The sequence below is a fragment of the Euleptes europaea genome, chromosome 6 (assembly GCF_029931775.1).
Source record: "Euleptes europaea isolate rEulEur1 chromosome 6, rEulEur1.hap1, whole genome shotgun sequence".
Taxonomy (NCBI): Eukaryota; Metazoa; Chordata; class Lepidosauria; order Squamata; family Sphaerodactylidae; genus Euleptes; species Euleptes europaea.
In genome coordinates, this window is record NC_079317.1 from 57,420,875 (window position 1) to 57,434,758 (window position 13,884).

General features: G+C 41.9%; 1 protein-coding gene across 1 annotated transcript in view; it reads left to right on the forward strand.

Moving 5' to 3' along the window:
- The first annotated feature begins 569 nt into the window (after positions 1–569).
- PLEKHH1 (pleckstrin homology, MyTH4 and FERM domain containing H1) overlaps positions 570–13,884 on the forward strand; it is a 69,126-nt gene continuing 55,811 nt past the window's right edge. The window contains exons 1-3 of the mRNA XM_056851138.1: positions 570–710; positions 4,348–4,410; positions 11,742–11,885. Coding sequence (XP_056707116.1) covers positions 585–710; positions 4,348–4,410; positions 11,742–11,885 — 333 coding nt within the window. The 5' untranslated portion in view covers positions 570–584. The remainder of the gene's footprint in view (positions 711–4,347; positions 4,411–11,741; positions 11,886–13,884) is intronic.

The following is a 13,884-nucleotide window of genomic DNA, read 5'->3' on the forward strand; positions in this document are numbered from 1 at the left end:
TTTATGTATTGATTTATTTTTACCACACCTTTCTACCCAATGGAGACTCAAAGCAGCTTACATCTTTCTCCTGGCCTCCATTTTATCCTCGCGGCAGCCCTGTGAGGTAGGTTAGGCTGAGAGAATGTGATGGGCCCATGACACAAGTGGAGATTTGAACCTGGGTCTTCCAGATACTAGTCCGACACTCTTATCCATTGCACCACACTGTCTATTGTGTGGGTTGGTTTGCATATGCATGAATCACTTTATTATTGCCTATCATATGACTGGCTGTGTGAACTGAGTCAATTGAAAAGCATCACTTGTGAAGAGGTGAATGTGCATTTAAAGAATGGATATGCCTGTGTGAATTAGCCCTTAGTGAAAAGCATCCTTGATTTTTTTGGTCAAACATTATTTATTTCTGCTATGTTTGACTACTATGTACATTTTTGAAAGCTGCTTCATGTTATGGACTTTTGACTCTGTGGAGAAAAGCAATCAGTATGTATGAAACTTTAAATTTCTGTCCTTTCCCCCTTCTTTTGTCTTGATCGTTTAGGGTATCTGAAGAGACCAACGGGGAAAGGAAGGGCTTAAAAATGGCAGAACTCACAGTTAAGAATGGCAGCTGCGTTGACTGGCAAAAACGGTGCCTTTCATTGGAAACCCAGCTCTTCAAATTCCGTCTGCAAGCCAGTAAGATCCGGGAGTTGCTAGCTGAGAAGGTGAGGCCAGAGTTATATACTATAACCAACATTTGTTTCAGCTTGGTGGGTCTTAGGATGAGATCAACCAAAAGAAAGGTTGCGGTCCTCACAGTCATTGATACTAAAGACAGGAGACATATATGTCGAAATCCATTTTTGAATTGGAAAAACCCAAGTGTTTCAATTTAGGATTGGTACAGTGCTGTACAGAAAAATTATAGGAAAACTGTCTATCACAATGCAATATAGACACTAAGGCAAGGTAGTGTTTTGTCAATTTTGTTATCTTTTGAGCCTCTTCTCAGTGGGGATGCCAGCAGCCAGGTGGGACCTAGGTATCCCCCGGAATTACAGCTCATCCCCAGACTGCAGAGATCAGTTCCCCTGGAGAAAAAGGATGCCTTGGAGGGTGGACTGTATGGCATCATACCCACCAAAGTCCCTGTCCTCCCCAGGCTCCATCCCCAAATCTCCAGGAGTTTCCCAACCTGTATCAGGCGACCTGACCCCCCCATCCCCCACTAGAGGCCAGGGGAGACCTGGCAACTCTACTTCTCAGGAATACATATTAAGACCTCATTTCTCACAGTGTGAGCATGTGCACATGTATACTGTGTGCGCAGATCCTGTTTCCTTGTAAATCCTTGGATTAAATCTTCAACCAATCACTGCTTTTGTAAAGAATTCCCTTTGAATGGTGATTACACAATAAGCCTGTCTGATCCTGCCCCCCCCCCCCCATGCAGAGCACCTGAGGTACTAGGGACCCCTCTGGAGAGGGAAATAGAGACTCCAGGGTTAATCCAGCCCTGGGGAGGAGGGGTTTGTCAAACTACTGGACTCTTTGTTGAGATTAGGGAGCAGTTTGGTTCAATGATCAGGTTACTCTGTAACTGGCTATATGGCTTTGTGATGTGTTGTTCCGCAGAGGCCAAAGAGCAAGCAGCTACAGGCGCCATCTCCCCAGCCCTTGTCAAAGATGGGGGGGGAGGAGTGGGGAAATCTTTGCCTTGTAAAGACCGACAGTCTGTTTAAAATGACATTCCCCCCCTCCTCAGTGCTGGAAATTAATTGGTGGGTTTGATTTGTGATTGTCGAAGAACTGATTCTCTCCATGTTTAAATACGGATGCATGAGGTACACCCCCAACCTCCACACATTTGTAAGCTCTTCTGAACAGAGCATCTGCACCAATACCCTTATTTGTAGGCACTGAGTGATTAAGGGACTTGCTTCTTGCAGGGTTCTGAGTCTTGAAGACAGACCCAGCTTTTATTCGATTTGTCTTTAGGCTCTGTGCTGAACAGGATACAAGCTTATGGAGTTTGGGGCCAGAGCCTGCCATAGCAGTCCTGCTCTTTTGTGAACAGAAAAGTGGGGTATAAATATCTAAACAAACAAACAGGGTTTCTTGATAAGAAGTGAATACACATGCTTGTGTGGCCCATCCGTAAGTCCTTAATAAATGTATGAACAGTGCCAGAATGAAGCCTTAAAATGAACCTTTCATACTGTGCCGAGGGCATTGGGAGAGACACAAAATAGATATCTTTATAAAAATGGGTTGTTTTGATGGAAATTAAGGCATACTGAAGTTTAGGAGTGCATAAACCAGCAGGCATACACTGTTTGGTAGCTGGCATTTACTTCAACTTTCTGGTTTTCTCCCACTATTCCTTACACAAAGGAAAAGAGGGGTAATATTCTGTTGATGAGTGACATGGCAGACGGTTGCTATGGCAGCATGATGACCCTGTTACAAATAAGCTGTGGGGCCTCTCAGGGAAAATAAGTCTGAGGACAAAATAGAGCTGAAACTAATTAATTTGTAACGAGAGAGTTGGGACTGTACCTTGATTTTAACATGAATGCCTAGGTTTTGATGTAAATGTATGTATACAGGATTTCCAACGTACCTGTTTCGGGATACTTATGGGCTGTTCATAATAAAATTTAGCACATCTACTTGCAGAAAATGCTTTTCAGAATCTCTTGGTATCTAGCATTGTTTCAAACTCCCCCCGCCACTGTTGTGTATCTAAGGGAAAAGAGGAGTAATATTCTGTTGATGATTGACGTGGCAGACTGTTGCCATGGCAGCATGATGACCCTGTTACTAATGAGCTTTGGGGCATCAGTCTTTGGCCATCCATGACTGCAGTCCATTAATTCAGCAGATTTCTTGGAAGCTTTGCCTCCCTTTACCCCTGTTACTCCTTAGACTTCAACTCATCCTTATCCTTAACTTTTGACACGTTTGAAGATAGTTTTCCAGTGCACCACCCATCCCTCTTATCCCCACCCTTGGCTCATTCTCTTTATTTTACATTTCCACTTATGCTTTTGTGCAGCTGAATGTCTCTGGAGGGGAACAAAGAGATGGCTGTTTTTGTCCAGTGTAAATGTGTGTTCTCTTCCTTCTTTTCTGCCATCTAACTAGCTGAATGATACTTCTTTACCACCCTCATCCATAAATACTCTAGTAATTCTCAGTGACTCTTCTCTGACTTTGATCCCTGCCTGAGTAGCTCTTCAGCAGAATGAGGACCAAAACTTAAATATCTTATCTGAAATAATAGTTTTAGCTAGTTTAATTTTTTTTGTCAGAATTAATGTTGATTCAGTACTACAGCATGGGTTTTTGCTGTCAGTACAATTGAACCATAGTGATATGTTTTGAAACACCAAATACAGGCTAAGTGAATAGGAGGACGTATGCAAAAGTTTGAGCTAATTGCAGGTATTTTCAAGTATAAACTGGCCATCGAAAACCAGAGAATCTAGCATAAAAACTCTTCAGACATTGCATCTACTTGAACTGGGAATCTATCAGCTGTGTGTTTTGTGACCGTGGTCCCTGTCATTTTGTGTGAGTTGGGCAATGCGTGGATTTTCATGTGTGTGCAACATGTTGCCCAATTCACTTGAAATGGTGATTGTGCATATTGTGTACATGGCAGGGACTGCACACTACTGATATGCATGGCAGACAGGCTCCAAAGCTTGCAGATGTAACATCTGAAGGGAGCACAGTTTTACCTGGAAGTGAAAGATGACATAGGAATGTATGAGCTTTTTTTGTTATCTCTCCATTAGATTTGGTAACTACTAACTCTATCAGAAGCCTGTCAAAGATATGTTAAGCTGGATGCTAATGGTGAGGCTGGACATCAAACTAGACGGTGGTTTCTAAGTAAATTGCTTGCGGAGGTAACCTGCAGAATGTAGAACACAGCGGGCCAGAGTACCGGGAGGCGGGCATTCTTTTCAACCATGTAATATAAGGCAAAATTCAATGTGAAAATGGTTCTGAAGATGAAAGATGATGTTCGTGCATTCTCTATTAAAGGTCCTTGATCTGATGCAACCACTAAACTCTAAGAATACTTGTAATCTCATGATGAGAAACCGGGTTTGATTCTAACATGTTGCCCAATTCATGTGAAATGGTGATTGTGCTAACAGTTTTTCTCATTCTTGAATATATTCACCCCTTTTACTTTTATATCCCCTGCCATTATTCAATCTGCATTGTCTCTTTAGATGGTAAGCTTGAAGGCCTGGCTCATCTTTATATAGTACTATTTTTTGTACAGTATCTAATTATTTATTATTTTTAAGTGCTTCATATTTGTTTTCTTGTTTTGCTCTGAAGATGCAGGAACTGGAGCAGAGAGTGATTGAAGCAGAACAGAGAGCCCAAAGTGCAGAGAGACAGGTACGAGGTTCCATGAAATCTTAATTTCCATAAGATTTAAAAAAAATTAAACGAGCATCTCCAGAAAATACTTTCTCAACCTGTATAAAAGAAGTGAAGTTGTTCTTATATGGTATTCTTGGATACGTACAGTGCATTCCTAACGAGAATTACTCCAGTCTAAGCTCATTGAAATGAATGGGCTTAAACTGGAGTAACTCTCCTTAGGAATGCACTGGTAATGTCTGAAGGTGCACAGTAATTTTTAAAAGCACTGAAAGCCATTGATTCTCATGGTGTACACATATATTTCTGTTTCCCCACTGTTGTTTCTTGCCAAATAGGTTTTACATGTTTTTGAAATAGATTTTGCAGGTTTTTGTATTATCAAACTGTACAGACTATGAGTAGCACCATTTTCTGTCAACCGTGAAAAAAACCTGTCTCTAGCCAAAGAGCAAGTGCATCAGTATGGCATTGCTAGTGATCACCTTCAGTATGATTAGAAACATCTCAGTGTACACTGGTGTAGTGTAGTGGCTGGACTAGTACTGGGGAACCAGGGTGAAATCTCTATTTGGTCATGAAACTCCCTTGGTGACCTTGTGCCAGTCACCCTCTCTCAGACTAAGCTGGCAGCCACGGAGGAGGAGGACAGTTCCAACTCCCCTTCCAACTGGTCTGAGGCCGAGGAGGCTCCTCTAGGCCAGCCCAGCGGAGGGAAAGACTCCTCTGGCCTGGTGCCTGTGGGGTCGCAGCTTCACAATTACCCTAGTGTCCAGTTGCCTAAAGCTTTCCATCTTTCAGTTAGAGTGACATGCATTTGTACCTTCCAGTACTAAAGGGCGGGGGAATGAGAGGTATGATATATCCTAGGCCAGACCACCATGCTCTGGCTGTACCATGGAAGCTTAGAAGTTGCTACCGCCTTCTAGTAATGGAACCATCTATCTTGGTATCCAAGGAGAAAATAGCAATTTTTAAAAAAACTTTAATTAAGTTTGACATGCTTAGGAAGTATATGCGGAGCTGCCATCCCACTAACCAGGGATTATTAAGACTGAGCAATAGACATCTGGGAAAGAAAAGGGCTACATGCTGAGTTTTAAAGCTGCTGTTTTATTTCACCACATGAGTTCAGACGTTTGGATGCCTCATTAAGTATGCTTCTTGCAGCTGCTATCCTCAAATAAGGAAGCTTCCCCTCCACACACCTGCCCTCCCCAGTATAGACTGCTTAGGCACCAGAGAGGTGGGAGAGGCTCTCTCTTTCAACTGTAATTATCCTGAGCGCTAATAAAAACACATTCATCTCAGCAGGCTAAGCTGTCTGGCTGGGATTCCAGGCGCTTGCATTTCAGGTTCTGTGCAGGGGAGAGGACATTCACCTCTCTTTCTAATGCAGACAGACAGGAGGACAAAGCTCAGCTTTCTGCAACTCTGGGGCAAGGAATTTCCATTGGAGCATAAAACTGATCTCACACATAAATTGGGAAGCAGGCAGGGAGAAATGCTGGCATGACATTGGCAATGTGTGCCTTTGAGGAGGAATGGAAGGCATTGCTCCTGGGACCATCTGGCCATCTAAAGAGAGGACTAGTGGAGTGAATAGCCATTTGGTCAGAGATAGAGAGAGTGCAAAAGGAGGGAGAGAGGGGAGAGAGAGAGCACATTTATTTGCAGGGACAACCAAATGGTATTTGCTTGTTGTGTGTGTGGGCTTTCTTTATAGAGTCAATCCATCTCTTGTTGGGTCTTTCTCTTTTCCTGCTGCCTTCAACTTTTCCTAGCATGATTGTCTGTTCCTGTGACTTTTGTCTTCTCATAAGATGTCCAAAGTATGACAGCCTCAGTTTAGTCGTTTTAGCTTCTAGGGTCAATTCAGGCTTAATTTGTTCTAAAACCCACTGTTTTGTTTTTTTGGCAGTCCAGGGTATCCGTAACACTCTCCTCCAACACCACAAAGGAATCTACTTTCTTCCTATCAGCTTTCTTCATTGTCCAGCTCTCACACCCATACATAGTAATAGGGAATACGATGGCATGAATTAACCTGATCTTGGTTGCCAGTGACACATCCTTACACTTCAGAATCTTTTCTATCTCCTTCATGGCTGCCCTTCCCAGTCTGACTCTCCTTCTGATTTCTTGGCTGCAGTCTCCCTTTTGGTTGATGATGGAACCAAGGAATAGAAAGTCCTTGGTTGAAACAATTTCAATTTCCTCATTGTCAACCTTAAAGTTGTGTAATTCTCCTGTAGTCATTACTTTTGTCTTCTTGATGTTCATTTGCAGTCCTGCTTTGGCACTTCCTCTTTTAACTTACAGCAGTAGTCATTTCAAGTCCTCGCTATTTTCTGCCAGTAATGTAGTATCATCGGCATATCTCAAATTGTTAATATCTCAAATTGTTAATGTCCCTCCCCCCAGTTTTCACTCCACCTTCCTCTAAATCTAATCCAGTTTTCCTAATGATATGTTCTGCATACAGATTGAAGAGGTAGGGAGATAAAATACATCCTTGTCTAACACCTTTGCCAACTGGAAACAATTCTGTTCTCCATATTCTGTCCTAACTGTGGCCTCTTGTCCAGAATACAGGTTGCACATCAAAATGATCAGATGTTGTGGCACACCCATTTCCTTTAAAACCAGCCACAGCTTTTCATGATCCACACAGTCAAAAGCTTTGCTGTAATCTATGAAACACAAACTGATTTTCTTCTGAAATTCTCTCGTATACTCCACTAACCAACGTAAGTTTGCAATATGATCTCAGGTGCCTTTTCCTCTTCTGAATCCAGCTTGAACATCAGGCATTTCTCGTTCCATATATGGTAACAGTTTTTGTTGTAGGATTTTGAGCATCACTTTACTTGCATGAGAAATTAATGCGATGCTTTGATAGTTGCTGCAATCTTTGACATCTCCTTTCTTGGGAATTGGGATGTAAACTGATCGTTTCCAGTCTGTGGGCCATTGTTTTGTTTTCCATATTTGTTGGCATATTCTTGTCAAGATTTTAATGGACTCTGTTTCTGTGGCTTGGAATAGTTCTATTGATATTGATCGATCGATCGATCTACCTACCTATCTATCTACCTACCTACCTACCTACCTACTCCTGGTGCTTTGTTTCTCCCAATTGCTCTCAGTGCAGCTTTCACTTCACTTTATAATACTGTAGGTTCTTCAAAAGATTCCTCTTGGAAGGAATCTGTCATCCTTTCATCTCTTCTGTATAGCTCTTCAGTGTATTGTTCCCACCTTTTCTTTATTTTGTCCGGTTCAGTTAATGTATTTCCATGTTGATCATTCAGCATGCCTAACCGTGCTTTAAATTTCCCTTTATTTTGTCCGGTTCAGTTAATGTATTTCCATGTTGATCATTCAGCATGCCTAACCGTGCTTTAAATTTCCCTTTATTTTGTCCTGTTCAGTTAATGTATTTCCATGTTGATCATTCAGCATGCCTAACCGTGCTTTAAATTTCCCTTTGATTTCTTGGATCTTGTGGAACAGATCCCTTGTTTTTCTTTTTTGTTGTTCTCTTCTATTTCTTTACACTGGTTATTATAATAGTTCTGTTTGTCTCTACGTGCAAGTCACTGGAATGCTGCATTTAGACTTTTGATTCTGTTTCTGTCACCTTTTACTTTTGCTTCTCGTCTATCCTTAGCAATTTTAAGAGTTTCCTCAGTCATCCATCGAGGCTTTTCATTTCTTTTGGCTACAGGAATAGTCTTTGCACACTCTTCCTTGATAACATCTCTAGTTTCCACCCATAGTTCTTCTGGTTTCCATTCATTTGAACTAAGTAATGCAAATCTGTTCTTTACATGGTCTTTAAACTTTTCAGGAATGTTGCTTAGATTGTATTTTGGCACTATGAATGCTCTAGTGTTTTTCTTCAGCTTTATCTTAATTTTTGATATTAACAATTCATGATCTGTACCGCAGTTGGCTCTTGGTCTTGTTTTGGCCGAGAGAATAGAGCTTCTCCATCTTCTGCTTACAATTATGTAATCTATTTGATTTCTATACTGGCCGTCTGGTGATGTCCATGTATACAATCGTCTGTTTGGTTGCCTGAAACATGTGTTCGCAATGAACAAATGGTATTTGACATTCCCATAAACATGGTTTCTAAATAATGAAATGGGGTTGGCTAATACTGCTGTTGGGATGAAGACCCATGATCATGGAAACAGAAAGTGTTTAGCTGGTACACATATAATGCTTGCCAGGTAGAGACCAGGTAGCAGTGCTTGGAAAGATTTTTGAGCCTGATACCTTGCAGAGCTACTGCCAATTGTCATAGACACATGGACCATTGCTCTGACTTGGTGTAAGGTATAGTTGGTTTCCTATGTTCATTGGACTTCTCCTGAACCAGTGGCTTTGGCTCATTGGTCTTTTGCCCTGAGGACTCCCAGCCTGAGTTGCTGAGCTGATTGGAGGGGTTTATGATAGTACTGACCCAAAGATTTCTGCAGAGAGGTTATATTTAGGGTCACAAGGCTGTATCTAAAGAGATTCCCTTTCAGACCTGGTTTATGTTGGCATTGTCCAACATCAGCTGGTATCCATACCCTGGCAGGAGGCCTACCACAGCTGGAGCTGATGCCTGCTTTTTTTTGCCTGCCAGTTCCATTCCCCATACTCTGTGCCCTCTCCTTTTTTCAATCTTTGCTGTGTCCATCTGCAGTCAATCCAGTGGCAGTGGGTTCTATTCTTCCTCCTGCTTCTACTTCTTGCTACATCCATCCCATTGTGCCCACGCAAAGAGGGTGAGTAGGTGGCAGTAGTGAGGAATAATAGCACCTGGGGCTATTGCTTAATCCCCCAGAGTTACCCAGCCACAAGAAGAGAGAACCCTACAAGAGCTAGCTCAGCATCTGTATGAGAGAGGGGACCTACTACAGATCTGTTGCTCAAGGCCCTCCAAAACCTGGAGCTACTCCTACCCCTTTTACCTTTTGGTAAGATTGGAGATAAGACTGATGTGACTTTTGCCACCTTTTCTCCCCTTGACTTTTTTTGTCCTCCACTGTAATGGAGGAACTGTGGCTCAGTGGTTAGGATTATTAATGACATGGAGGAAAAGCATCCTGTCCCTTTAATGTTGTCTACCCAGTGTTGTGACTTACATGCATGGGTACCCAAGGTTGGGTGAGAGGAAGATTTATATAAGTCTATGTAGAAATATTATAAATATAATTTATTAGAAGTGCTATGCAAAATTTAAAATTCTTTAAAAGCATTAAAATAGCACAATGGCAAAACTTAGGTTGATATCTTTTTCTTAAGTCTGCACACATATATAGAAATACAATGATGTAAACAAATGCAAATACAAACAGTTTAAAACCCAACCAGGTAAGTGAATATGTTGTAAAGTTTATTCTTAATTATTCAAACAACTGGTATATTGGATTGTTGTAGTAGTACTGGTTAGTATAAGTCTCTCATATATTTTGTGTGCAGATATCAACCTGTTACTTACATGTACGTCATAAAATTCCCCACCTGTCCATTCCCGAACATTAAGCCCCTATTAAAGGGACAGGACCATTTCCCCCTAGGTTGTTGGCAACCCTGTCAGTGGTGGACATCTGCTTGGCATGCAGAAGGTCCCAGGTTTAGTCCCTGGCATCTCCAGTTGAAAAGAGATGGTAGGTGATGTGAAAGACCTCTGCCTGAGACCCTGGAGAGCCGCTGCCAATCAGTGGACAATGCTGACCTCAATGGACTGATGGCCTAACTCAAAATAAGGCAGCTTCATGTGTTCACCCCTTACCTGTCTGCTCTAGTGAATAGGGCTTCAGGTATGCTGTGCTGCGAAAAGGGGACAAGTAGCAGGATGGGAGGGGATGGGCAAGAAAGGCTGTGGCTGTCTCATCTCCTGATTCAGCAGCAGATTTAAATTTGAAGATGATCCGAAAACGGATGTTACAAAATGTGGTAGACAATTTGTTATCTGGGCTAGGCAGTGGGACCATGCTACTCCTAATCGGAGGTGTTGGTGCTCACCCTTCATAACCTGGGGCCCACATACTCGAAGGATCACCTCTTCTTGCATGCTTCTGTGCAGCAGCTTCATTTTTCCAGCATGGTCTAGTGCTAGTACCCCCCCCCCCTTGACTAATGCTCATTCGGAATAGTCTGGGCTTAAGCCTTTCCAGTAGCTGCCCCATGCCTCTGGAACAGTCTTCCAAAAATGGCCAGGGGGGTCTCCCACCCTCCTGGAGGTCCCGTGATGCTGCAAAACAAAGCTATTCCAGAGAGCTTTGCGGGCAGGCCAGCCTGGGTAAAGTGAAAATACTTGCTGGTGGGAAATCATAAGGTCTTTTAGATTGGCTTTAATGTGTTTTTATATTTGTTGTGTGTTTGTTGTATAAAATTGTTTTTACATTGCTGTTACCCACCTGGATCCTGAGATGGTCAGAAGAAAGATGGGCTTATTAATATATGAAATAAATAAACTTAAAATTTGCAATGGAGCAAGCCTTCTCATTCTGGAGTCGTTATGGATTAATGTTAGTTAAATGTAGTGGCCATGCTTTCCCTATTCTTAGCTCAGTTAGCTGGTAAAATAAGTCATAATTTATTAATCTGGTAAAAAAAAATACTGAGTGCTGCTTCTTAAATAAAGAACTGTATGACAAGATGTTTTGTTTGGTATATTTAATGATTTCAGGGTGTGAAGAAGTGAAATCAATAGGACAGTTTAGTTATGTATAGTCCCTGAAGCAGTTTTGTGTACCACTTGGGAGCTACTTTCTCTGCTGCTGAAGTCCTATATCCTACAATATATAAACCTATTTAGGAAGTTTTCTCTTGTTCTTGCTATAAGTCATCAAACCATATTACACTACATATTACACTCTGGAGAGCCGGTGCCGGTCTGAGTAGACAATACTGACTTTGATGGACCAAGGGTCTGATTCAGTATAAGGCAGCTTCATGTGTTCATGTATGTGTACAGTTTTTTTGTGATGCACTGTTTTACATTTGTGGTGCAAACATTCATCCGTCCTTCATGTCTTGCTGGTCCTGAGGCATATTTTGTGTTATCTTGGATGCTTAGGATAATCTCTCTGTCCCAATATACTGTGATTCCAGGCACCTCTGTAAATATGCTTCTCCTGAAAAACTGCCCTCTTTCAGCCCTTTGATGTGATGTTTTCATCATGAGTCCCTGAGCTCTGATCTTGGAAGGATAAAGAATGACAAAATCTTGACAATTCCTTAAGAGATTTCCTAAATAGGAACCGATTACTAAATTAATTGTTCATTTCACAAAGGTCCAGCTATAATGATGACAATGACTATATGAGTGGATCTTTCAGGCTGAAGTGTTGGAAGAGAAGTTGAAACTTGCAAACATGAAAACGAGTGAATCGAGTGAACACAGGAAATACCAGGATCTGATGAACAGAGTACAGGAAAAGGATGAACAGATCAACAATCTGGAGAAGCAGCTGGAAGAGCAGGTAATATCAATGACTGGTTCTTTAGTAACCACAAATGGCAGTTCACTAAATAGGAAAACCTACTTTAATGGAATACAAAAGGCATATCTTGCAATATCAGGAAATTACAAATAATCAGAGTAGCTATAAAGAGTTACTAAAATGTAGTCAAACATTGGTATAATTCAAACTATTTAATACAATACATAAGGAACCAAGTAAAGCTTAGACAGCCTATTTGAATGACTTGGTTGCTTTTGGTTTGGCAAATCTATCAATGAAATTATCAATTAAGGCTACACTCCTAAGGGGGGGGGGCTGAAGCTCCATAGCAGCTGGCGTGACCCCGCGCTGGCATCTGTGCCACTTTACCACGGCGCAAAGTGGCACTGATGCAGGTGCGAGGGCAAACATGCTGGTGCTGGGGAGCCACAGAGCTGCACTGGTCTCTGCCACCAGCGCTGCCATGTCGGCAGGGAAATCCCAGAAGGGAAAGCCCGCGCTGGTATGGAGGGGCATTCCCAGGGCGTTCCCAGGGTTGGAGCTGACATTAGTCAGCTTCTAAACCCCTTTCATCCCCTCATCTCTTTGCTCTGCATCATGGCTAATAAATGGCTTAGCCTTGCTATACCTAATGGGGGATTTTTGCCATTGTTCTTTTCCCCCCATTTATTTTATTTCTTTTGCAGCCGGGAAGCCTCACAGGAGGTGGCACCTCACAGGAGGTGGCACCTCACAGGAGGTGGCACCTCACAGGAGGTGGCACCTCACAGGAGGTGGCACGGCTGTGCCATTCCTGGTCGCCACATATCCACCCCACCCCTTTGGATTGGGCTGCCCATCTTGCTTATCAAGTTTATTTTCTGCTGAAAGCCTGATGGGGTGGTTAAGCCTTCCTAAGGATTGCCATATTAAGTCTCCCAAAGGGGTAGCCTAACTTGCATATTATGCAAATCATGTACAATAATTGTTGTGTTATCCTTCTGTAAAACCATTTAAGAAACTGAGTAAAAACTAAAAATTAATATCTAGAACCTCAGGCAGTTAATTGAACTCCAAGTGCTCTCGCAGATTCATTGCCAACAGCAATTGATACTACTGCTCCACCCCAAGTTTTCAGAACCTGAATATGCTTTTTACTGGTTACACAAAGTGTATAATGAATATCATTATATGGAAGATCATCAGGTAATAAATACTCTTTTGCTGGAGTTTTAATATACAGCTAGAAGGAAGCAAAACTTGCTGTACAGAAAGGTTAATGTGGACTTCAGCCTTTTTGTGAACTCTCAGATTGTTACTGACTCTTGGCTAAAAAGAAAGAAAAAAGCTTGAAACTGGGCTGTGTAAAAAGAAACCAATCACTTTTATTCAGATGGTTAGATAAGCCAGATTTTGTTGAGCCTCCAGTTTCCAAAGCCAAAGGCACCTGAAAGGTTGGACTAATTCCATGTCCTCCATCAGTAGGTAATGCCACCCAGTTTGGCTCCATTTGACTTGCTAATGTGGTATCTAAAATTATTTTCCAGTTATGAAAATATAAAGATCGCTTTGTTTTTCTGTTGTTCTCAACCTGAAAGAGCTAAGGAATAGACTGATAAATACTCCTTTTTTGTATTTTTAGCAGAGAGACTCAATTTTCATTATGTTACTTTTGAAAGGGGGGACTGTTTGGAAATATAGAAGAAGGCGTGAGATACTTTTTGTTAATATTTGTTTCTCTTAGAAGTCAGTTAAAAGCTAAGTAGCAGAAAACACAGAATTAAGTGCTGGCCCTCAACAAGCTCAATGAAAGCAAGGCATTCCCTTGGGCTTCTCTTACCTATCAATCACAGCTGTGACCTTCCTCGTTGGCTTGAACAAAGAGGACGTGCAACAAGACTCTTTTCACTGCATAAGTGAGGTAGAAAACTATTTGGGCATTTTGCTTTCTACTTATGGGAATCCAGGAAAGTTAATGGGCCAAACAGGGACTCAGTGGCATGCCCAGGCTCTGGATTAAACCCAGCCACCTAGACTG